This window comes from Scleropages formosus, chromosome 2 (assembly GCF_900964775.1).
Source record: "Scleropages formosus chromosome 2, fSclFor1.1, whole genome shotgun sequence".
NCBI lineage: Eukaryota > Metazoa > Chordata > Actinopteri > Osteoglossiformes > Osteoglossidae > Scleropages > Scleropages formosus.
Window position 1 is genome coordinate 31,355,274 of NC_041807.1, and position 24,134 is coordinate 31,379,407.

General features: G+C 40.3%; 1 protein-coding gene across 10 annotated transcripts in view; it reads right to left on the reverse strand.

Annotated features, from left to right (window-relative positions):
• Positions 1 to 4,499: 4,499 nt before the first annotated feature.
• Positions 4,500 to 24,134, reverse strand: part of LOC108925630 (cyclin-dependent kinase 17-like) — a 44,417-nt gene continuing 24,782 nt past the window's right edge. For 8 of the 10 annotated variants that reach the window (XM_018737736.2, XM_018737732.2, XM_018737731.2 and 5 more), the window contains 14 exons: positions 23,930 to 24,055; positions 18,180 to 18,236; positions 16,839 to 16,953; positions 16,280 to 16,374; positions 16,139 to 16,201; positions 15,368 to 15,491; positions 14,784 to 14,904; positions 12,082 to 12,179; positions 11,893 to 11,998; positions 10,664 to 10,706; positions 10,442 to 10,532; positions 9,709 to 9,786; positions 8,885 to 9,003; positions 4,500 to 6,077 (listed from right to left, as the gene is read on the reverse strand). In XM_018737736.2, the coding sequence (XP_018593252.1) occupies positions 8,903 to 9,003; positions 9,709 to 9,786; positions 10,442 to 10,532; positions 10,664 to 10,706; positions 11,893 to 11,998; positions 12,082 to 12,179; positions 14,784 to 14,904; positions 15,368 to 15,491; positions 16,139 to 16,201; positions 16,280 to 16,374; positions 16,839 to 16,953; positions 18,180 to 18,236; positions 23,930 to 24,055 (1,218 nt within the window). In that variant the 3' untranslated portion in view covers positions 4,500 to 6,077; positions 8,885 to 8,902. Of the gene's footprint in view, positions 6,078 to 8,851; positions 9,004 to 9,708; positions 9,787 to 10,441; positions 10,533 to 10,663; positions 10,707 to 11,892; positions 11,999 to 12,081; positions 12,180 to 14,783; positions 14,905 to 15,367; positions 15,492 to 16,138; positions 16,202 to 16,279; positions 16,375 to 16,838; positions 16,954 to 18,179; positions 18,237 to 23,929; positions 24,056 to 24,134 lie in introns of all 10 variants that reach the window. The other 2 variants (XR_001965418.2, XM_018737737.2) reach the window with 2 other exon arrangements.

Sequence of the window (24,134 nt, forward strand, 5' to 3'; positions counted from 1 at the left end):
ATAACCACTATTTACAACTGTGGTGAGCAGAAAAGCATTTCAGAATGCACAATATGTTGAACTTTGAGGTGGATGGGCTACAATAGCATGAGACCACATTGGGTTCCACTTCTCTCAGGAAAGAACAGATAGTTGAGGCTGCAGTGAGCACAGGGACACCAAAACTGGACAGTTGAAGACTGGAAAAATGTAGCCTGCCCAACCTATGGACCCAACCTGCCTTGTGTCAACAGTCCAGGCTGCTGGTGGTGGTATAAGGTGTGGAGAATGATTTCTTAGCACTCTTTGGGCCCATTAATACCGATCAATCGTTGCTTGCATGCCACAGTCTGTCTGAGGATTGTTGCTGACCATGTGCATCCCTTCATGGCTACAATTTACGCATCTTCTAATGGATACCTTCAGCATGATGATGCACCATGTCACAAAGCAAAAGTCATCTGAAACTGGTTTAATGAACATGGCAATAAGTTTAGTGTTCTTCAGTGAGCTCCCCAGTCACCGGATCTGAATCCAATAGAACACCTTTGGGAAGTAATAGAATGGAAGATTTACAGCATGACATTTACATTGATTTATTTAGCTGATACTTTTGACAAAAGTGACTAACAGTGTTAAGATATCTACAATTATTTACCCATTTGTAAAGCTGCGTAATTCTTACTGGAGCAATTTTAGGATAAGTACCTTGCTCAATGGTACTACAGCCAGGTAAGAATCAAACCTGTATCATTTGGGGTCCAATGGCAGCAGTTCTAACTACTATGCTACCGGCTGTCCCATTATCTCACACAGTTGACAAATTTTCAGGAATTGCATGATGCAATCATGTCAACATGGACCAGAATTAAAAACTGCTATGCAAGGCTATTATTTGTGAACTATAGCTCGGCATTTAACACTGTCATCCAATCAAGCTGATCCACAAACTACTACGGCTGGGACTGAGTGCCACATTGTGCCACTGGATCCTGGATTTCCTCACCAACAGACCCCAGCGTGTGCGGATTGGCAGTAATACCTCCTCCCCACTGATCCTCAACACTGGAATTCCGCAGGGAAGCGTCCTGAGCCCAGTGCTGTACTCCTTGTTCACGCATGACTGTGTGGCCAGTCACAGCTCAGACACCATCCTAAAGTTTGCTGACGATACCGCCGTTGTGGGTCTGATCACCAACAACGATGAGACGGCCTACAGAGAGGAGGTGAAGCTCCTGGGAGAGTGGTGCCAGGACAACAACCTGTCTCTCTGTCAGTAAAACTAAGGAGTTGGTGATTGACCTCAGGAGGCAGGATACGGTTCATGCACCCATATACATAGGACTTGACGTTGTAGAGAGGGTCAGCATCTTCAGATTCCTAGGAGTCACCCTCACTGCCAAACTCACATGGACTGAGCACACAGCATCAACCATCAAAAAGGCCCATCAACATCTACACTTCCTCAGGCGTCTGAAGAAAGCCCGGATGTCCACTACAGTCCTCACCACTTTCTACAGGTATGCTGTGGAGTCCGTCCTCACAGGGTGTATTACATCCTGGGGTGGCAGCTGCTCCATACAGGACAAGAAAGCCCTACAGAGGGTGGTCAAAACGGCTCAGGAAATCATCGGCACACAGCTATCAGCAGTCCAGGACACCTACACCACACGCTGTCTCAGAAAGACGATGTGCATCACGAGAGATCATAGTCACCCCACACGGGCACTTTTCTCTTCTCTGCCATCTGCAAAGCTGCTCAGGTTTATTCGAACCCGCACTGCTAGGTACAGGAACAGCTTTTACCCCACTGCTGTAAGAGCATACAACACTAACCAATGTGCCACCTTTAGTAACTAGAGTTGGACTGCTCCACCCAAGCACATTGGTAAATTACACTTTCACTTAAGCATTCTCATTCTCATTCTCTCGTTCTGAGCTCTCTGGCTGTCACCGGGTATTATTGTTATTATTGTTACCATTATTTATTGCTGTTGCACTACTCACTGTCATTGTCATTGTTTTGTTTGTGCAGTTTTTCTATTGTCTCTGTCTTTGTCCATAGTCTGTGGAGAAGCATTCAGGAAGAATTTCATGACACTTGTACATGGTACTTGTATCTGTGACAATAAACTTGAACTTGAACATCCAAGGAATGTTTCCAACGCCTTGTGGAATACATGCCACAAAGAATTGAGGCTGTTTCAAGAGCAAAGGCAGTACTAATACCCAGTATTAGTATAGTGCTCCTAAAAAAGTGCTCAAATAGTGTACATTATAATTTACATGGTATGATTTCTTATAACAGTGAGGTTCAGTAATTTTACTATAGAGTCCCCAAGTCTTTACACCAGAATAAAAAGCCAACCATGTTCAATCGGCAAATGTTCAGGCAAGGAAAGAAGCAATTTACCCGTTTAAATATCCTGAAGTCTAAATGGCTCTTTCAGATGCATTCAGCACAGACTGAATATGATTTATCAGATATTGATTTAGGGGCAGTACAATAATCCAGCTTCAGTGCTTCGGGACCATGCCTGCTTGCAGGTAGGAAGAAAAATTATTTTTCTATAAAGCTAACATGAGTGTGCCTGACTGGAAAAAAATGTACAGCTTTCTTTGCATTTATTAAGTTCCCTTACCTTGAATGCTTCAAGACAATAGGATTAGAAAATACAGATAAAGAACAGGGTTTTATACATTTTAACCACTGTTCAGTCTATTCTACATTTCATTCAGGAAAGTAGGGGGGCGCAGCAGGTTTGGCCTGTGCCTGCTCTCTAGTGGATCTGGGGTTCGAGTCTCATGACGGCCTGGCGTCCCATCCTGGGTGTGTCCCACCCTGCGCCCTGTGTTACCGGGTTAGGCTCCGGTTCACCGCGACAAGCGGTTTCAGTCAATGTGTGTGTGTGTGCCCATGTGAGATTTAGGAAAGAATATAAGGAAATTAATACTAAGGCGACCTACATTTATTGTTAATGTGTGATTTTTAACCCTAAGGTTTTCTGGAATTTGTCCACTGCCAAGCATTACTAAAACTTCAGTCAATTTTAACCACTAATACTGTCCACACATTCAATTTGTATGAGGCAACTGACTAAACTTTTGAAGGAAAAAAATTACTGCAGTTACAACATTCCACAATATCCCTACAAGTTATTACATTGTATACTAATTTCTTGCAATGCATATGTTGATCATGCCTACAACAGCACTGTCAGAATTTTCACAATTTTATTCATTTTAAAAATTATTCTACCCTGTGAAGCTGTATTGAGTCAACACAAGATAAACTATTTAACTTGCTTTAAATGGTCTCAGTGGTTCTCTCAAGAACTTTGTTTTTGTCATATCAGACATATTTCAATCAAGATCATTCAGATCAATTTTCTGAGGAGAATGTATGTTTATAGTCCTTTTATTTCAATCAGATTAGGTTGCACATCTTATCACATCAGTTGAAAGGTGATGTATGGACTCAAATTGGTCCCATGCCTTCAGGTCACAAAATTAATTACCACAACAATATTCTGCCCATAGATGACATCTGTGAATACAGGCAAATGGGAATAAGGCAGCAATGCAACAGGGTACTGACTTCACGGAAAACATTGCTGATACGATAATAAAAAGAGCTGGTTTAAGTAACAAGAGGTGATGATAGGAGGCCAAAGAAGTATAAGTGCAAACCCTGGGGTTGTTAATTTCCCCAAATTAATAAATATTCCCAAATGGCTATCAATTACAGCAAGAGACTGTACATGCAGGTTTTTGTTCCAACAGAGCCCATAATTAAGTTAAAACAAAAGCCAGCATATACAGCAGGTTGCAAGGACCAAGGCTGAAAACTGCTGAGTTAAGGCATCTCTCTAATAGTGGAACAGATGACAAAACTAAGATCCTGTTTCCTGTCCCCGTTCTGTCATCACTCACCAACACCAGGAGGTGGCCAGCGCTAGGAGAGCTTCACATAATACCCCAGCTGGGAGGGAGAACTGTTTGGGCTATTTCAGCTATCCATTACAATGCAGACTTACTGTTCCTTGTTGCTCAGTTGCATGAGCTGTTCCACAGTGCTCCAACTTGAAGGCAGAGTTGGTACAGGTGTAAATTAAAGGGGTACATGGCAGTTGCTTCTATCGACCTTGTTTAACTCACTGGACATGTGTAATGAAAAATAGTGTGTCTTGCAGGAGCCGAGGGAATGCTCAAATTCCGATCCCCTTAATGTCACTTGAAACATACCTGAGGTGTTCTGTAAGGGCCATGGCAGCACAGATTTCAGAATCTCCCCCATCTATAGACTCACAAACTGTTCAGAACAATGGAATTACTGCTAAAATACAAAGAGTGTATGTGCAAAAAAAGATTTAAATGTATATTTGAAGGTGCCATGGGTTAAATTTTTGGGACTAAGAGCAAAAGCCACCATTTATATTCATGAAATGTTTCCTATTTATTTGTTCATTTATTTAATAAAATTATATGGGGGGGGGGGGGGGGGGGGGGGGGGGGGGGGGGGGGGGGGGGGGAGGGAAAAATTACCTGATTTTCCATTAAAAAAATACAGTGAATCGGTCAAGCTTTCACAAAGGATCTCCACTAAGGAACTAATACGTACTCATGATAGAAAATCAAAAAGCAAGTTTTGGGCTATAACTACCAAACATTGTAACAGTAAAATTACAACAAAATAACGCTGTGGTTCAAATTAAAACACATTATACACTGATAAAACAATATTTCTGATTGGCACAGAATTCCCAGCATAATTCAAGGCTTATAAAAGAAGCAAACAGGGCTAAATGGATGTAGTTTGTGGTATTACCTATGCAGCCAACAACCACTGTGCCTTGGAAAAGACTATTATAACCAGAACTCAAAAAATACCCAGATGACAGATATAATAAAAACAATATAAATAATATAGTACCACAAGCAAAAATGGTCAAAACAAAGGGAAAAATATTTAAAAATTTTTAAACCTCTTATAGAAATTGTGTAGGGTTCTGATTGGGTGGAATGTGACAGAGTATATGTTGTAATCACATGAATATACAGTACACTTCTGTAGGGCAGAAAGTCTGATTTTAATGGAACAAAAAAAAAGTAAAAATGTAAAAGGTTCTAAACTTGAATGGCTGTGAACATTAAAAACCATTTCTTCCCCTTTGTTGTACATTTCAATATTGTAGGAAACAGGCTTATTGTATGAAGAAGTTTATCACTATACATTTGTAGTGCATGGCCCCATTACTTCTCATGTAGCAATTTTCTGGCCTATTTGTGCACAAAACTATGCAGTTAGGCTGTGCCACATTTCACTGTTAGTGATTGATGCAATCCTAATTAGCAGCAAATACCAACAATATTACTACTATACCATTCTACTGCATTATAAGATGCATTACAGTTCAAGTGATCAAATAACTGTATATTGCAATAGTAAAGACTGAAAGTTTTTAGCTGATCAGGTGGCAGCCTGAACAGAAAACAGGCATTTGGGCTGCCAGTAAACCTTTTTAAAGAAAAAAAAAAAACTAGTAATATTGCTCTGAACTGAATTTATCACCCTCCCTCCTTGACTCCTTGATTTTTCACGTGAAGACTGCTGTACACACATTCTTCACATGAGCTGTGCTGCCCTTTCCTGCCACAGCCCCCCAAAATCTATTATGTGCAGCAGCGCAGATGGGCATGAATCAATCTAGGAAGTGACTAGAAAGGGCAGGATTTGAGTGGGTGATTATGAGTCTATACATTAAGAAAAAAGAACTATGTACATAAAGCAATATAGAAATGTCCCAATGAGTTATCCTTCTTTCATTGGAGCGTTAATTATGAAGTGTCATTTTCCCTCCAAAAATCAGAATTAAGAGTCCTAACTAAAAACAAAAACAAATGTATAAAGTACTCCTCAAGTGTCCAGCATGGCAGCAGCATCAAGGACAGGTGTTTTTTCTTTAGTCTCTTTCCACTTCCTTCGACTGGGTTTATTAGTTGTTTTTTCCTTCTATGTGTCTTGAACAGCAGTCCATTCCAATGGTGTTGCTGCAGTAGCTAAAACAACATGCTCTGCCTTCGACTCTTCCCCTGTGCTGTTATGAATAAAATTGAAAGAATCAGGTGGAGTTGCAGACAAGGTTCCAGCAGCCAATTAGCCTTCAAACACAAGTAAATACACACTGATACTGTTACATACCCACACAGGATTGCTTGCTTTTTACATAAAGTCACACAATAGTTAACCTGCAAGGCCTCTGCAGATGATGTCACTGAACCCACTACTGAGCCCCCCTCCTGTGAGATGGAAATCATTTTTTTGTTTAAACAAAGTGACTAAACGCTGTACTAGAGGTTGTGTCATGTGTCAGAGAGACACACTGGCTCAACTTGCAAAAACAATTCATAACTCATTTTGTTAACTCAAATGAGTAAGAGAAAGGCCCCATGTTACAGACATCTAGTAATTCATAAATTGTTTACTGTAAAAACCTCAGTCATTGGTAAAATAAAAAAATTCTCTATAGTTCCAGCTATCAATGCATTATCAAATGCAGGGTTGCTATGGTCAAACAAGTCAAACAAACCAGTAAGGCTCACACCAAAGCACACAAACTTTGCCTACCATTGTGAGTACTTCACACCATTGTTATTAAACTCAGTAGAGGCATCCCCCAATTTACAAATTCTTTTTCTAAAATTTCAGTATAACTGCCGGGGGCGTGGTGGCGCAGTGGGTTGGACCACAGTCCTGCTCTCCAGTGGGTCGGGGGTTCAAGTCCCGCTTGGGGTGCCTTGCGATGGACTGGCGTCCCATCCTGGGTGTGTCCCCTCTCCCTCTGGCCTTACACCGTGTGTTACCGGGTAGGCTCCGGTTCCCAGAGACCCCGTATGAGACAAGCAGTTCTGAAAATGTGTGTGTGTGTGCGCGTGTGTGCGCGTGTGTGCGCTTTTGATACCGAATTTTCAGTTTCCAGAATGAAAAATCAGTATAACAAAATCTGAATCATCTAAAAGTCTTTGATCATGTGAGTAAAGTGGATGTGTGACATGCCAAGCCTTCTTCCTCTTTCACCCACCACAATGCACAACTGTTCTTCACTCCATGAGAACAGTAACAGTTCATTACAGTAATTTGCCTTCGTTATTTTAAATTTCTGTATTTGTCATAATATTATTTAATGTTTGTTACTGCCTACTAAATACAACTATATGTAACCACTCAGGTAATGTACATTGGTTTATATAGTGAGACGACAAATTCAGAGTACAGAAGACTCACGTATCTGCACCCAAATCTCTCATTCCATTGACGTAACATACTTTTGCAATGTTTCCTGAGACGTACATCTCTTTGGAGAAAAGTTACTGCTAATTTAATAAATACCTTATATTTACATTTATAAGTACAAACAATTTGTTTCCAAAACATACTGCCTAGAAGTATCCCCATTAAATACCTCAAGAATTTGATTACGGTGACATGTTTTACATCATACTGAAATGACAGATTGATAGTTAATGTAACAGTGGTGGAAGGAGCTGCGTACATAACTGAAGAGGCAGTGTTCTTGGGAGTTATTGGCAGTGGGGGGAAATCACTGTCACTGGTGTTCTGTGTGTTCTACAGTCTTGTGCGTGCGTGTGTGTTAACCATACCACTGCAACAAGGTATATGTTCAATTCAATCTAATTTTATAGAGTGCTCTTCTCACACATTGACAGAGCACTGTTCCTACACTTCTGTCTTCTGGACTAGGTTTTAAACCAGTGTTTAAGTGATATTTGAGAAAAATCATTAAGACTTTACCAGTACTCTGGGAATACATTATTATTTGCCTAATTTAAAATAATGGGAAGTAAGCTTTCAATATCTGCACTGTTTCCAGGAATGGATTACTTTGTAAATGGAGGGACTGCTGTAATCTCTTACTCCATTCCAGTACCACTCAAACAAAATGAACAAGCAAAACATTTACTTCATATCCAGTAAGGTATTTAAGAGTTTACCACACACACTATTCTAAAACAGTTAAAGCCCACTGTGACATTCAATGGCCATTATTTATTAAAGAATCACATTCCGAAATTCATAATTTTGTTATTTTGATAAATTCCATTTTAAATGTGGGAGTGATGTTTTCCTTAACAGCAAGACAGGTTAACTTTCAGTAATTCGCTCAGCTCTTTGAGAGTAACCATGTTAATTACTAATCATTACAACACATGTTCTGGGTCTGCAAAGATATTTGATTAATATTTTGTTAAACCAGATGTAAATCTGGTGAACTTTTTTGCTCAAAACAGACCCATTGTCTGAAACTGACAAATGAGTTATGCACCGATATTTGCAAACAGAAAAATTTCCTGCAGTAAAATATTATCTACAATAGCCATACTATGCGATTAATTTATTGGATGTTAACAAAAGTACTATGTGTATTTATTATATCATTTAGCCCTTAAATATCACTATTTTTCCTTGTGGTGCCTTCTTTTCTACTCAGATAATGTCAACTCTGACTTAAAAGTTTCCCAGAAAAACAGCATTTACCCAGGTTGCTGTATAAGAATTTCACTACATCACTCAGGCCAACTTACACAGACAAAAAGGAGGACAACATGAAACAACCAAGGCTAAAGCTCCCTCTGCAGGAATTGAAACATAACTGCACTGGGCCAGTGACAAAAACTGAACAAATCAATGAAATCAGAACACCTTTCTCACTAAGTTTATCAACTCATAATCCTATGTTTGAACTTTTGCTCCACCTATATTGGTAGCACTTGGATTATTCAGAAAATCTGAGAAAGAACAATGTCAGTTACTGTGTGTGACATGTTGCGGTTTTGCATATTCGTATGATACCTGAAATGCATAGCAGAATGTGTGCACATTTACCGCAATGGGAGAGGTCCCTCAGCCAGTGGAAGGGGATGTGAGGGCGTAAGACTGAGTCCTTGCTTTGGCACCATCATTCTGGAAAAACTCTGAGGGCACAGAGCCCGTTTTATCTGATTCTGGGGGATGGGAGGGATGAGGCAAAAAGAGTTGGGGCACAATACAGACAGACAGGAAATAGGAAAGATAGAGAACAGAATTGAAAGCAATGAAGAGGGAGGGGGGGGGAGGAGGGGGGAGGAAAAAAAGAGAGAGAGAGAGAACCTTGAGCACCAGAGAGGAGAATTTCATCCAGAAACAAATGTCCACAGCACACTGTAATTGTGCACAAACTCCCACTATACAAATGGGAGAGGGCAATGATTTCAGCCACTGGATTTGGTTCTTAAGGTTAGCATTGCTAATCACATTACTAACTAAATAATGTGAGAGCTGGGGGGGGGTCTTTTTTTTCTTTTTTTAAAAAAAAAAAAAACAAACCCCTTGCAGTCCATTTACTAAAGACACCTAAACAGATTGCCCAAAGTAATAATAAAGGTGTGGCACTGCAGGGTTGTGGACAATGCCTGACAAAGCAATTAAACAGAGCAGAGGGAAACACACTGCAAGAGAAAAATGGAGGTAAGAGAAAGTGATTACATTTTAAGAAACTATACTTCAAAGATGGAGCAAAAGAGAAATAAGGTCAAAGAACTAGAGGTAAGACTGTTCCCCAGGATCTACTATTGTTGGCTATCCATCCTCAATAAGGCCGCCTGCTTGTTTGAGGTTTGACCGCTACCTGCTCTGCTTCCCCCTCTTTGCTCTTCCAGACTCATGCTCACCTGTTTCTGGGTATGGTGCAGACCTCTTTCCTAAGTCTCTCTGGAGCTGGATGTCCTTCACAGAAAATATGGATACAGCTAGGAAGAGTAATAGTTTTGGTCATGTTTACATACCTGTTCTCAGTACAGCTCAAATTTTCAAGAACCTCTCAACTTCAGCTCTCAGACAGGCTTTCTGATCCATATACCATAAAATAACCAACAAAAAATTTAAAAGACAGCACCTTCAGTAAAATAGACAACAGTGTACTGGGAACTTATGGGGTTTTGTTTTGTAAAACCACTGTGTAGAGCCAATCTGCTGCTGAAAGCTTTAAGAGTGCAGCTGTAGGTGTATACAGCAGTTTGTCTGTGCTGTGGCCGTGACTCGTGGGAGTTTACAAACGCAACTGAGAATTGATTGGAATCTTTCAGCTGCAGCCCTCAGCAAACACCCACCTAATGACCCAACAACTCTGCCCACCATCAACAATTGTTTAAAACTAAAAAAAGCACAACTGCATATTGTTGTTTCAACGAAAACACCAACATCTAGAAGGGAGGAGGGGGGAAAAAAAAATCCATGACCATTTTTTCAGAATCTGAAATACTCCTTGCAGAATCTGAGGATAAAAGTCAAACACAGAAGGATGACATTTTATGGCTGTATGACAATAAGAATGTCCTACAGTAAAATTGGGGTATGATGTGCAGCTTTGCAGTGTGAATGACACAGGCAGGGCAAGAAACTCACTGTCAGGCAGAGTCTGCACCTGCTCCCCCAGGCTGCGGAAGTAAGGGTGCCGGAGGGCCTCCTCAGCCAACATCCGCTTTTTTGCCTCAAACTGGAGAAAGAGAGGGGGGGAAAAAAAAAACAGGAGTAATGAATGAATCTTTCTTCACCATGTGCACTTCCAGACTTATGCACCCAATGTCTTGCTGCAAGATGGTACAAGAGAACAATGATTTCACCAACCTGAAGCAGCTGTGACAGTAAGTCATGTCCATCACTGTCTATTCTGTAAAACAAGGTAGCATGTTGGTTGATACAAATCCCAAGGCTTTATATAAACTGACCCAGCATCACATTTTATGCTGAAACATATGACCATGCCTGCCATAAGTTAAAATTGTATCCTTTTCATTGGCTACAGAATGTATTCATATATACACACATTACTGATATAATTGGTTGAATATGTTCAGTGAAATTACCCGCATACAAATTCCTGTTGTGAGATTACTATTTCTTATGGGGTTGGGGCAGCAGACTTCTGAATAAAGGTAATTTTATCCATGACAATGTCAACATATTTTATGTTTGCACTGGGGGGGAGGGGAAAAAAAAAAAAAAAAAAAAAAAAATTGTGTGTGTATATATATATATATATATATATATATACACACACACACACACACACACACACACACACACACACACACACACATGCTTACATTTCATTTAGCTGAGGCTTTTCTACACACTTTTCAAACTGCAAAATATATATATGTATCTATGTTGTAGTTCGTTTCATTCATCATCAATAACTGCTTGCCCAGTGCAGTGTCTCCTCCACAAGCACTGGGTGTGCAATGGTACATTTTAAAATCTGGTCCATGCTAATTTAAGCAAGAAAAGCTCACAAGATCATTGTGTTTCTCATGCAGTCTGAAAAGTGTGAAGACATTACACCATTAAGGGCACTATGAAGTGGCAGCAGGTAATCTAGGGGTTAGAGCTGCTGACAGACTTGATAGACCCAAGTTCAAAAGTACCCTTGTTCATGGTACTTACTATGAACTGTTCCAATAAGATTTACCCAGCTATAATGCATCTTAACATTAAGTAAACACATTTTATACACGTTAACTAAATGAATTCTTCATAATGATACTGAATATGCTGTTTCAGTGGGATTTGGGAATCAAGGAGGCAGGGTTGACTGCACTGGTGTATGGTGGTACATTCTAGATTAAGACTACTAGCCTCACCTGTATCAAGTAGAATGACGATACAGAATGTTCAGTAATTATTGCAGCAAACAGCAATTAACTTCAAAAACAGATTCACACTATTTTTATATTATATACATTTATATCTGCACTATTTTCAGGGTACAATAAAAATAGTAAATATAAACAGTGAAAAAAAGATCACAAGCAGACAGAGGCAAACAGATAAAACGCATGGAAAGGCAGGTAGACCTGGGTGCATGGTTGACGAGTGACTCTGCATGGTATCGTGGGAAGCTGTACGTTTTGAATTCTTCACTGCTGGTGATCCCTGGCCACGTCTCCTCTGTGGGAGTGCCTAAGATGGAGAAATGAAGGCCAGTCAGCCAAGAGACACACAGCACAACCCTGCTCATTTTAAAGTATGGTGTAGAGCCTCACCTAAGACACGGAATATCAAATGGAGTTCATCCTCTACCGTAGATCCTGGAAAGAGGGGTCTTCCTGTCACCATTTCATAGAATATACAACCCACACCCCTACAGAGGAAGAAAGGGAAAAGAGATAATAGTAGTATAAATTCCACAGTCCAGGATAGGAAAGGTGGAGAGACCGTCTCCAATAGTTTATAGTCCACATGACAAGAAAAAGAAACTAAACACAGTGTGGTTGACAATTTTTATCATTTAGCAAGCACTTCTGTCCAAAGAGACATACAGCTCAACAAACAACAACACCACAATGCATTATTTCAGACAGAGCAATCTAGGTGCAGATAAATGATTGAGTACAGTCAGTCTCAAACCACTGCACAAACTACACATTTCATGAGTGCACAACTTTTTTTTTTCTTTTAAAAAAGAAAACAGTGCATGTTTAGCACATAGTAGATCAGGGCAGGACAGAGTTCAAAAGTGGTCTGTTTTGAAACACTTAAATGTTGAGAGACATTCTGTAGTGTTCAAGAGAGGGTGCAGTCATTCCACAACACTGCAGCCAGACTCAAAAACCTTTGTGCTTTTAATTTGAGACTCTTGTGCATGTCACTACTAAGCAACCAGATGTGGAGGAACATGGCAGTCTGGCTGGAGAACAGTGATCAGGTCTTGAAGGTACTGGATCAGTATCGGATGGTCTTGTAGCCTATAAGCACAACTCGGCTTATTGTGGGAAGCTACAAGAAGTCAATGGAGACAGACAAGGAGTGGACACACATGAGAAAATACACTGGCATAACTCATTCAACGTCATTCTGTATCAGCTGGAGAGGTTTGACAGCAGGGGCCTGGAAGACCAGTCAGAAGAGAGTTGAAGTCTGAGTGGGATATCACCTTGTCCCAGACCAGAAGTTGCATACAGCTTGTTGTGGGATCTGGGCAGATCCTGTGGATGTTATGCAGGCTGTATTAGCAGGACCAGGTTATGGCTTCAATAAGCTGAGAGGACAGACTTGAGTCAATCACTGCTCTCAGGCTTTTAGCTGATGAAGTATGTGAAATGAGTGAGTTGTCCGGTTTGATAGAATTATCAATAGGACAATGGATTACCCGGCAAGTAAACTGTAAAGTAAAATGTAAAGTGTAAGTCACCTTGGTGAATGTGGGCTGATAACACTACATAGAGTTTACCGGTAGTTGCTTTGGAGAAAAGTGTCTGCTAAATAAATAAATGTAAACAATATGTGTTTTAGAGAGGTTGAATTGCAGGTGGTGATCAAACACCCAGGCAAAGATGTCTGATAGGCAAGTAGCAGTATGAGAGGAAAACCCTGTGCCTCCAGGCGGAAAGAGAGGAAGAACTGGGTGTCGTCGGCAGAGTAGCAATACGAGAATCTACAGGAGACAAGGACAGTGGTGAAGGAAAAAGTGTCCCCTTGATACACATGGTTTCAGGGCATTTCTGGTTCATATAAATAAAACAATATTTTACTACTACTACTATTATTATTATTATTTATGTAACCTTTCTAAATCTTTGCATGGATGTCACAATGTCCCATCTCATATGGTCAAATAAAAGAGAGGCTCTCCAGTAGAACTTTTAACTTGCAAGTTCCCTCAGTGCCCCACAAGCTGTCAACAGCAAGGAATCCAGCTGGTGTTCCCTAGGCCAGTGTTCAACTGAGTGGGTGAAAGCTATGACAAATTCCCCCTTGCCTGCTCACAGTAACACCTACAGTTAGCAAGCATGTTACATCACCTGATGGAGCCTATAGACCACAGAGTAAAAAGTTAAAACTGACTGAGGTAATCAGGATAAAAAGAAATGATATGCCAGAAACAGCACTGGACATTTAAAAACTAAACAGGACCACCCTGCGGGTCTATAAGAGACATGAGTGTATTTATATGTAAGAAAAGTTAAATCTGAGGTCAGTTTACCCCTTTCAATGACACGCACAAAAGCTAATGTGAAAAACCATGGCAGCTGAGGACAGAAGCTGAAAGAAAAACCCTGTGCACTTATCCAGCTGAAAAGTACATTATGCCCCCAGAAGGAGAAGTAAATAAAAGCACAGAGAATGATGAGAAAGCAGGAGGAGGAAAACAACCCGCAGGGAGATGAGATAAGGGTAAAAGACATGGAGCCATTTTGAGATAAATTTGTGCCAGATCCGTGCCCCTCTTTCTCAAGGGTCACTCATTTCTACCTCTTGACCCAGATACCCTGCTTGATATTAATGCATAGGAGTTAAGGGATGAAATGGGAGGAGGAGCCTATTTTACAGGGACGTTAGAATAGGTACTTGATATGTGAATAACCTGCAAACCCAACAAAAATTGTGAGAGAAATATCAAGAACTGAAGTTTCAAGGAAACTAGGTGGCTGTCAGGGCCATAGGAAGACGACATGTTATGATCATACAGCTTTCTGTGGACAGTTGTAAAGACAAGAACAGGGTGCTTTCCAAATACAACCAACAGAACACAATTTTTTTCTTTTTACAATTTCTGCAAGTCCTTGAAGCACTGAACACTCAAAAATTCACTAAATGCCACAATCTGTGATACAAAAAAAAAAAAAAAAAAAAAAAAAAAATTGCTACTCTGGCATGCACATCAGTGCAACAGACTTTGACACAACATGAAACTTGTTTTTGTTCAAAATTTCAACAGGTGTCAAAAGTGAAATAATTTCCTCACCACATGTCGATAGGGGTTGAGTACTCTGTGGATCCCAGTAGTACATCAGGCGGTCGATACCACAGTGTCACTACTTCATTAGAGTATGTCTTGGTGGGAACAGACTTAGCACGGGCCAGACCTTTTTGGGAGGAAAAAAGTAGAAAACTCAGAAGAATCTCTCACAAGCTGATCTAAGTGCTTATTATATCAACATAAGCAGCATGATGGTGCAGCAAGCACTGCTTTTGCCTCGCAGCTCCTGGGCTGCGCAGTCAAATCCAGTTAAGCTTGTGTGGAGTTTGCATGTTCTGCCCACATTTTGTGGGTTTCCTCCCACAGTCCAAAGATAAGGAAAGAGGAAGACAAAGGTAAACCACTTCAGAACCCTCCCGTGCCATAAAAACCATGGCAGTTGTCAACGTTAAGTGGTCAACTTGATGGTGTGAAGCCTTATCCTTATATCAGTGTTACCACAATAAAAAGAGGAACATCTTAAACTCAGAAAGGATTCTGCAGTAATCTCTTCATTGTATTGCCTTTGGTTGCATGTTGAGCATTACTTGAATGCAGTTCTCTAGTGACTGTGTGGGCCCTCATCTCACCAAAGTCAGCCAGCTTGAGCTCTCCCTTGTCATTGATGAGGAGATTCTGGGGCTTAAGGTCTCTGTGTAGTACTTTCCTTCGATGGCAGTAAGCCAGACCTCGCAAAAGTTGGAATAAGAAGATCTATGAATAAAGAAAGACCAAAAATTGTGGAAAAACAAGGAAAAATATAAGACACATTCAATAAGAAAATCTATATTATTGTATGGATTTTCTAAAAAAAAATTTCTTACATAGCAAGTTCCACATTTCACTGCCAGATTCTGTTAAGGTTACAAAAGGATTTGTGAAGAACACTTGACCTACTGTGTCCCAACACTGCAAGCATCTTAACTATCTTAATCAGAACGAGCTTTGTTGCCAAGTATGTTCACACATACAAGGAATTTGTCTTGGTGACAGAAACTTCCACAGCACAGACAGAATGACAGTGACAAGACACGGATGAGAAGATAGAATATGTGAATAAAGGATTAAAAAAAATATATAAAAACTCTAAAGTACACAATATACAAAAATAGTCACTAGACATATGTATGCACAGGTATGTTTTATACAAATTCAAGGGAATGTGAGTAAGAGATATGATGTGATAAATAGATATAATTATAAATAGCATTGTGTATTGCACTGGTTTTCTACTATAGATAAATCCAAAAAAAGTTCAATCCAAATATTTTATAATATGGATTTTCACATTTCTCATATACCTGAAGTCTGATCACACATTTAAATGCACAAATAAAACCATAATCAGTTTTCACACCCACCTTGACATTGTGCATGCTCATGATGTTCCCACAGTCATCCATGTACTGCTTTAGGTCCTTCTCCTACAAGAGAGGAGACTGTGTTCCAGGTGTTCCCATTTAGGCAAGCACAAATACACAAGCTGCACTTGACGGGCTTACCAGATACTCAAACACCAATGTCAGGCACTTGTCGGTGTGAATGATGTCGTGCAGCGTCACAATATTGGCATGTTTCAGGTCCTTCAAGAGTGACACTGAAAGGGGGAGAAACACAGTTACACTCACGAACACCAAAGCAGAAACTATAAACAGCAAACCACTCAAATATGTTTGCTGGGTTCAGATTCCTTGCACAATAGAACAGAAGCAAACAACAAACACAAATCCTTCAGCATCCTCATGCAGCGAGCCGTGAAGACACACACACACAAACATTTTCTGAACCACTTGTCCCATTCGGGGTTGCGGAGAACCGGAGCCTAACCCGGCAACACAGGGCGTAAGGACGGAGGGGGAGGGGACACACCCAGGACGGGACGCCAGTCTGTCGCAAGGCACCCCAAGCGGGACTCAAACGCCAGACCCACCACAGAGTAGGACCCAGTCCAACCCACTGCGCCACCGCGCCCCCGAGCCGTGAAGAATTTAATTAAAATATAGATGACTGATTGCTGCTAACTGGCAATGGCTCAATGCACTGTGGGAGGGAGGGGGTTACCTTCTCGGATGGCAGTGCAGGGAGCACCCTCCTCATGCTCCAACCGGATCTCCTTTAAGGCCACCAGATTGTCAGTCAGCTTACTGCGACCCTTGTATACGGTGGCATAAGTGCCCTGGAACAGACATTGGAAAAGATCCCAAAATTAGATTCCAAGTGAAAAGGGGAGGTGTAGAAAGAATTAGGGAAAAATGGACAGCACAAGTTTTTTTTAAAAAAAAAAAAAAAAAAAAACGTAAAACCCTGTTGAGTAGCTATTAAGGTTTGAACTTTAGATTGTTTAGATACAGACATGAACAAAAGTACTGGTAGACAGGAAGACTAACAGACCTCCAAGACAGTGATTAAATCTGTACTTTGGAAAACATCTAGGATATGCAAAGGTGTGTATTTTTAATATTGCATATTCTAAGGAGTAGAAGAGAATAAGGTGAAAAATTAGTGTTCATTTCAATGATTCAGACACTAGACACAGTCCTGTGAGCTTGGATTAAGTGACAAAATTATGCCTCTTGTTGTCTGCCTACTACATTTATTCTGCAGTGTGGACTTACATGAGCACTGTCCGTGGTATTAACTGAGTATCCTACTAGGTACTCTCTGAATAAGTACTCTTCATGTGCGTAAGCGATAGGCTGTCACTGAAATCTTCCTGGAAGTGTTATTGTCTGTGCAATGTCTGTGAAACTAGCTCTAACCTATGAGTAGCTGCTGTCCGTGGTCCTGACAATGTTGGGCCAGTGAATATTTTTTTCTAAAATGGAAATATTGGTAGCACCAGTGTGATCTATGAACCAGTGGCATCTAAGCTCTTAAATTAATAGGCAGCAGTCAGTGTCCCAATCTCACCAGTGAATACCTTGATCAAGTACTTAACCTGAATCTAACCTCTGTAAAATAGTGTTATATCCTGGGTAAAATTCTGAGCCACTTTATATAAAAGCATCAGCTAAGGAAAAGAAAAATAATAATAATAAAAAAAAAAGTACAGCTGCTCTGTTTTCACTATTTGACATTTGTAGTGTTTACAGTTCTGAATGACTCAAAGGACAATTTTTTAAATTAACCTCTATTTAAGGGATGCCTTTGTCCAAGGAATCTACCAGTGTTAAGAGAAGCAACTTAAAATTGTTTTATCTATTCAGACAGTAGGGTATTCATAATTGTACATGTACAGGTAAGTACCTTGATCTTGGACACTACAGCAGGAGTGGAGACTACAACCAGATATGTTCAGATTGCAAAGAAACAACTCTACCTACTATGCGACCAACAGGTCCAAACTAGATGTGGTCTGAATTTGATTCTGTACATTTTACTTGATGGAAGATGCCAACTTACCTCCCCCAGTTTATCCAGCTTTACATACGTTTCCAGCTTGCCAAAGCCAATTTCAGACTAAAGGAAAAAATAACAACCAGGATGGTTTGTTAACACTTCCCACTTCAATTCTAGTTTCAGAGTATTCTGCAAAAAAAGTGAATTAATTCAAAGTAACGAAGTAATGATAAAGAAACACAATGTTCTCCAACAAATTAATTTATTCCCTTATTACCCACCAGCCAAAAAATAAATCTGAAAATTCACATAGCATGATGGAAGAAAGACCACTGACCTTGAATCAAGTTACAACATAATCAGAATAATAGACAACAATCCTTCAACACTTTGGACAAAACATATATGAGAACATGTGGGGAGGAGGGGGGGAGGTGAGAATATTTAGTAGGAGCTGCTCTACACTGAATACTGAGGAGCACATAGCCCTTCAGACAGCAGAACAGCTCAGCTGGTAGCAGCTTAGGGTCTCATGGAGCCTACCACCTACTCATCACTGACACACTCAGAACCAAGGGGTCATATTATAGAAAGCAGTATGGCTTTCATGTTGTGTTTTTTTTCCCCTGTATCTCACTGCATCTTGAATTACAAAAATGAAGCTTCCACTTAAGCAACTACAAGTCTGGAACCAGTCTAAGATCATTTTTGATTGCATCTTGTGTCTGTCTGCATCTTGGATATTGCGAAGAACCAAACAGCTACCTGCACAGAGGTGCAGCTAATAACCTAGGATTTCATCTAATTTCTGAATCCTCTGCGACTGTATGGAATTTGTCTTTACTTTTTTGCTTTCAGTAGATATTTTAATATGGACTAAAAGCATTCATTATCCTATTCATTTATTGTTGTTTTTAAGTTTATCTTAAAAGAAAAATTTGAAGTCAGACATGGTGTTTGCAGTTTTTATTTTCCTAATGTTTTACAGTCAGAATGCATCAATGCCCTAGGAACTGGATGATGAAGGAACTTCAGCTGAGCAGGGCACAAATACTGTATTCCACAAAACTATAGTCCGTTGAAACCTGCCTTTATGTGAACAGCGCTATAGCAGTAAACCCAACTCAGCTAAGCCCTGTTCTATAACAATTCACAGCATTAGGCCACTGGAGTAAAGAAGAAAGTCAAAGTTGATCAAATTAAAATTTTAGGATATTTTGTGTAAAATTAACTAGTTTGTAATTTTTGGCATTTTGTTGGATATGTACTGAAAAGATCTCTCGGCGATAAACAGAGGTGTACATATATCATCAAGGTCTGTTTGTCATTCTTTCTTTCTTTCTTGGAGGGGTGGGGTGGTCAGTGCCATAGCTAAGATGAGTCAGCAATAAGAGAAGTCACATACTGCCCCATTGACCAACTAATGAACTATTACGCATGCTTAAAGGGATCCCACACCTCGATACTCTAATTACACGCAAGAAAATATACAGAAAATTGGGTACAGAGAAAAATCAGTAACAGTTAAAAACAGCTAACCTTTGTGCTTGAGACTGCTCCAGTGAGTAATAAGCAGGGAGGTCCTATGCATGTGTCAGAGTAGCCTGTCACCCAACAGCTATGTGAGTTAGAAATGACTGGGGGCAAAACTCTTCACAGTACTCCCCCCATTCTAACACGTACCTTCCCTGAGCCTTTCTGCCAGTGTTTATGAGCAAAGCTGTCACTGCAGCTCTGCAGAAAGAACTGGAAGCAAACAAACCCACTGTGTCACCACAGAGCAGTAAAGTAGAACCATCTAGGAGACCTCCAGTAATCCCTGTCAATCACACAAAGGAGAAACTATCTGCAGCTCTTCTGCCACAAATCACACACCAGTTCCTGAGTCATTCATTCACTAACACAAAATAATGCATGAGAACAGCGCTCTATAAAAATAAATTGAAGACAAATGACAACCATTTTTTATATGGGAGTATGCAGTATTACAACTAAAATTCGCTCCTTGTGAGAAGGTTTATTCAATTGTGAATGCATCACTGGTCTGAACAGCATTAAGTAGGTCAAACCTAAATAGGGAGGAGGGGAAAAAAACACTTATGCAGAGACATTAAGTGAAGACTTCTAGAAAAGTTCTGCATGTGAGGGTATGGGCAGTACTGTGGGCAAAATGATTAAACAAAAAAAGAGATGCTGTTTACACTCAATGGTAGCAGCACAGAGCACAGGACCAGAGAGCAGTCCAAGGGTGCAGACTGCACAAAAATGCAGAGTTAATGTAACAGTTACTATTGATGGGACCTGCCACATGAAACATTATCTTGTGCATTTTAACCAGTATGTATCAGTAACAAAAAAATTTTCTGAGTACATGGATTCAGTTTAAAATTGTAAGCCATGTCATTTTGGGCAAAAGTACATTTTAAGCAATTACTAATAAAAGGAAAAGCTGGCTGTTCACAATTAATTACAAGTTCCCAGATACTGTTTCAAAAAGTTAAATTCTTTCTAAGCCTTGTATGCTTAGTGGAAACAAACTTGATTGTTAATTGCTCATTATAATCAGCAGATGGGTAATTTTTTTTCCCTGAAATACAGCTTAGCATCCAGACAGCACTATTACATAATGCTGCAATTTTTGGGAAGGACAAAATAGACATCACTTGTTCACCAAGTAGAAAATAAACCTGATGATTTGGAAACACTGTGGTGAATAATTGATGCAACTCCAAGATGCCAATTACAAAATACATTTTTACTCTTGTAGTGGTTCCATTTGTTCATTCTAATTTTAGAGTATATGGTTTATGCCTCAGTGACATAACTCAGATCAGCATGACACTCCCACACATCAGGTAGGGAGCTAATCCACTAATGGGATTTTTTTTTCACCTCATCAGTGTTATACTAAAACACTTCACACACACAGCATGCTCTGGATGTCACAATTTGTTTAGCAGATATTTTGTTTCAGGGGGTTTGGCATTTGGCATTTCTGAGCATGTATATTAAGGCTGGGAGAACAATCACTAGGTAGTTGGTAGTACCTTAAATGACAGGTACACTAAATTATAAGACCTAGGGTCTGGGATGTGAAGCTTTGACCACATTCTCCACACCTGCCGCTCCCTCTAACCTGCTCAACTTCCACAACATGCAATTCCTCCCTGTCTACTTTGCCAACTACTCCTCCTCAGCTCTATCACTTCACCCCCGTCATCCTCCACTCACTGTCAGCAGGCCAGAATGTTTGTTGGTATGAAATTCCAGCCGAGTGGCAACCTCTTCCACACAGCTTGCTCACAAAGACTCTGAATTATAGATGCATTACATCACCATGGTGCCTGACTCATACCCCTCCCCAGTCGAAACCTCTAGGACTTCTCTCTTCACAAAAAAGGCCAATTTCTGAAACATTCCTTCAAAGGCTCAGTTTCTGTTTTTCATCCTTTCTCACCTGCCAGACACCATCATTAAATCACTTCAAAGAGGGGGAAGGCAGCCCCAAACACCAGCAAGCTGGCAAGATACTACTGTCTTGCAGAGGTGATACGCAAAGAGGGGTCCCTTTTGTATTTTACAGTTCATAAATTGTACCTCCCACCACCACTTGCATCCCTCATCTGACCCCTCACAGACTTTGAAGTATACACACACACACACACACACACATATATATATATATATATATATATATATTTTTTAATTAAACAGCAGATAGCAACTGTGCTAGTTTTATGACTGAACACAAACACCACCAAAGGGCAGAAGTCCTCTGGAACAATGACAACTGTAAGTAAATCGGTTTTCTTCAAGCTATTACTCTGACCTCAGAAACATGTCTTGTGGCACTAAAGAATAGGCAGAGGCAAATGGCCCGCCCAGTCATCCCATACAGCTATTTTTTTTTCCTGAATGCATCAGGTGTTCCCTTTCCTCAGCCTGAGTTCTGACCTCAGATGGAGAGGGACATGGGTATACCAGGAAGGCCTGGCACCAAACCAGTGCCCAGGACAGATGGATAGCCTTGGGGGTGGGCAGGGGAGGAGGAGACACAGCCAGATACCCACAGAAAGGAGAAAAACTGGGCAGAACTGAGGTCAGCTGACCCTTTGCACACACACAACCCTCTTGCAAAGCCAGTGCAGATCCCTTCAACAATACGCCACAAAACAGAAACACACTAGAATGGCTGCAAGTAAAACTGCTTCAGTAATTAAAGGGTGACTATGCTCCTTCTGCCTAGTCAGCCCTCTGTGTAACCCAATAGTTCTTCTAGAGATGATGGATACATGATGTAGTGCATAGCTAGTCATTATAGTCTCTCCATTAATCCATACAGATACTGTAAACTAATCAAACTGTGCAGTAATACGTTTTAATTACATGATTTGGACATGCTCAAATGAATAAGTACAGGAACACAGTTTACATTACGCAAACTTGAGAGATTGTGATTTGGGAATAACAATCCTATTCTGAGAATTTGTACTCAACTGCAGATTCATGCCTCCCCATTTCTCATCCTGCAAGTTTTATGTAGATATTCTTCAGGTAGCATCACAAACTACACATTCCTTCAATATTTTCATTTGCTTTTTCATTCATTAGAGCTACATTGTTCCTGATGGTTTTGTACTTAATTTGGGCATGCTACAAGTTTTTTGTAAGTGGTGATAACTGTAATTAACTAATGTGCTTCACCCCAAAGCCAATTTAAGCACACTGAATCTAATATTTATTACTCTACTAAACCTAAGGCATAACATCTATCATGTTATAGCAGAAATTACTGTACTGTCAGATTAATGTAAATTGGGAACTAAAGTCTTGAAAAAACATCTAAATTTTCATTAAATATTTTCTTTATATGGTTAATTTTAAAACCCTCATCAGCTTCTGTTATTTTCTTGGGAAACAATGCCAGAATTGAGATCTTCACCATCCTTTTAAAAACACTTAGCACTCCTTTAATATCTAACACTAGAAACAGCAGCACTCTGACTCAGTAAAGACATCTTCCCCCCTACGGTGATTTCTTCCTTCTCAGGAATAGTATTTACAGTTTCAATACTAAACTGAGGGTTTTCTGTGGAACACTGGAAATGTGTGTATAATGCACCATATGAAATTCTACCAACATTTTCGCCAAATTTCTTCTTAATTGTTGGAACCCTACTTTTTGCCAAGTTGATAGCATAATACACACACACACACACACACACACTTTCAGAACCGCCTGTCCCATACGGGGTTGCGGGGAACCGGAGCCTACCCGGTAACACAGGGCGTAAGGCCAAAGAGGGGGAGGGGACACACCCAGGACGGGACGCCAGTCCGTCGCAAGGCACCCCAAGCGGGACTCGAACCCCAGACCCACTGGAGAGTAGGACTGTGGCCCAACCCACTGCACCACCGCACCCCTTTTTAGCATAATATACTTATTCCTTAATTTTTTCATGCCTTGTGATGCCAATACATTTTCTACTTTTCTGATGAAAAGATACCTGACTAATGTGTAGGGAACAGCCTATACTGACTGACAAAATTAGTCTTGTAACAGAATACAAAAAAGTTCTTGTGTTCTAAATTTAGGATTTTTTCCATTCTCAGTTTCTGAACAAGTCATTTCTATAATTAAAAAATTATCCAGTCTTAAATGGCTGCCATGTGTTCCTTCCAAAATTGGACAAAGGAACAAATGGGATAACTTTTTCCACCAGAAGTCACAAATCATTTACATTACGTGTGTTTGCAGTGCTTTCCTCCCGGAAGCAGAGTGGGCATGGCTGAACAGAGCATGTGTCACTCACCAGTGAGGCACGCCGCAGCCGTCGGCTCATTGGCTTGTCAAAAGGTGGGCTGTTCATCGCAAACTTTTCAAGGTAGCCCTCCGGCAAACGGATGTCTGCTGGCAAGGAGAGGCGCTTGTTGATGTCCTGTAAGGGGAAAAAAAATTAAAAAAAAAAATAATAAAAAACAATGAATGCAATGCTGTATATGCTACTACTATATAGG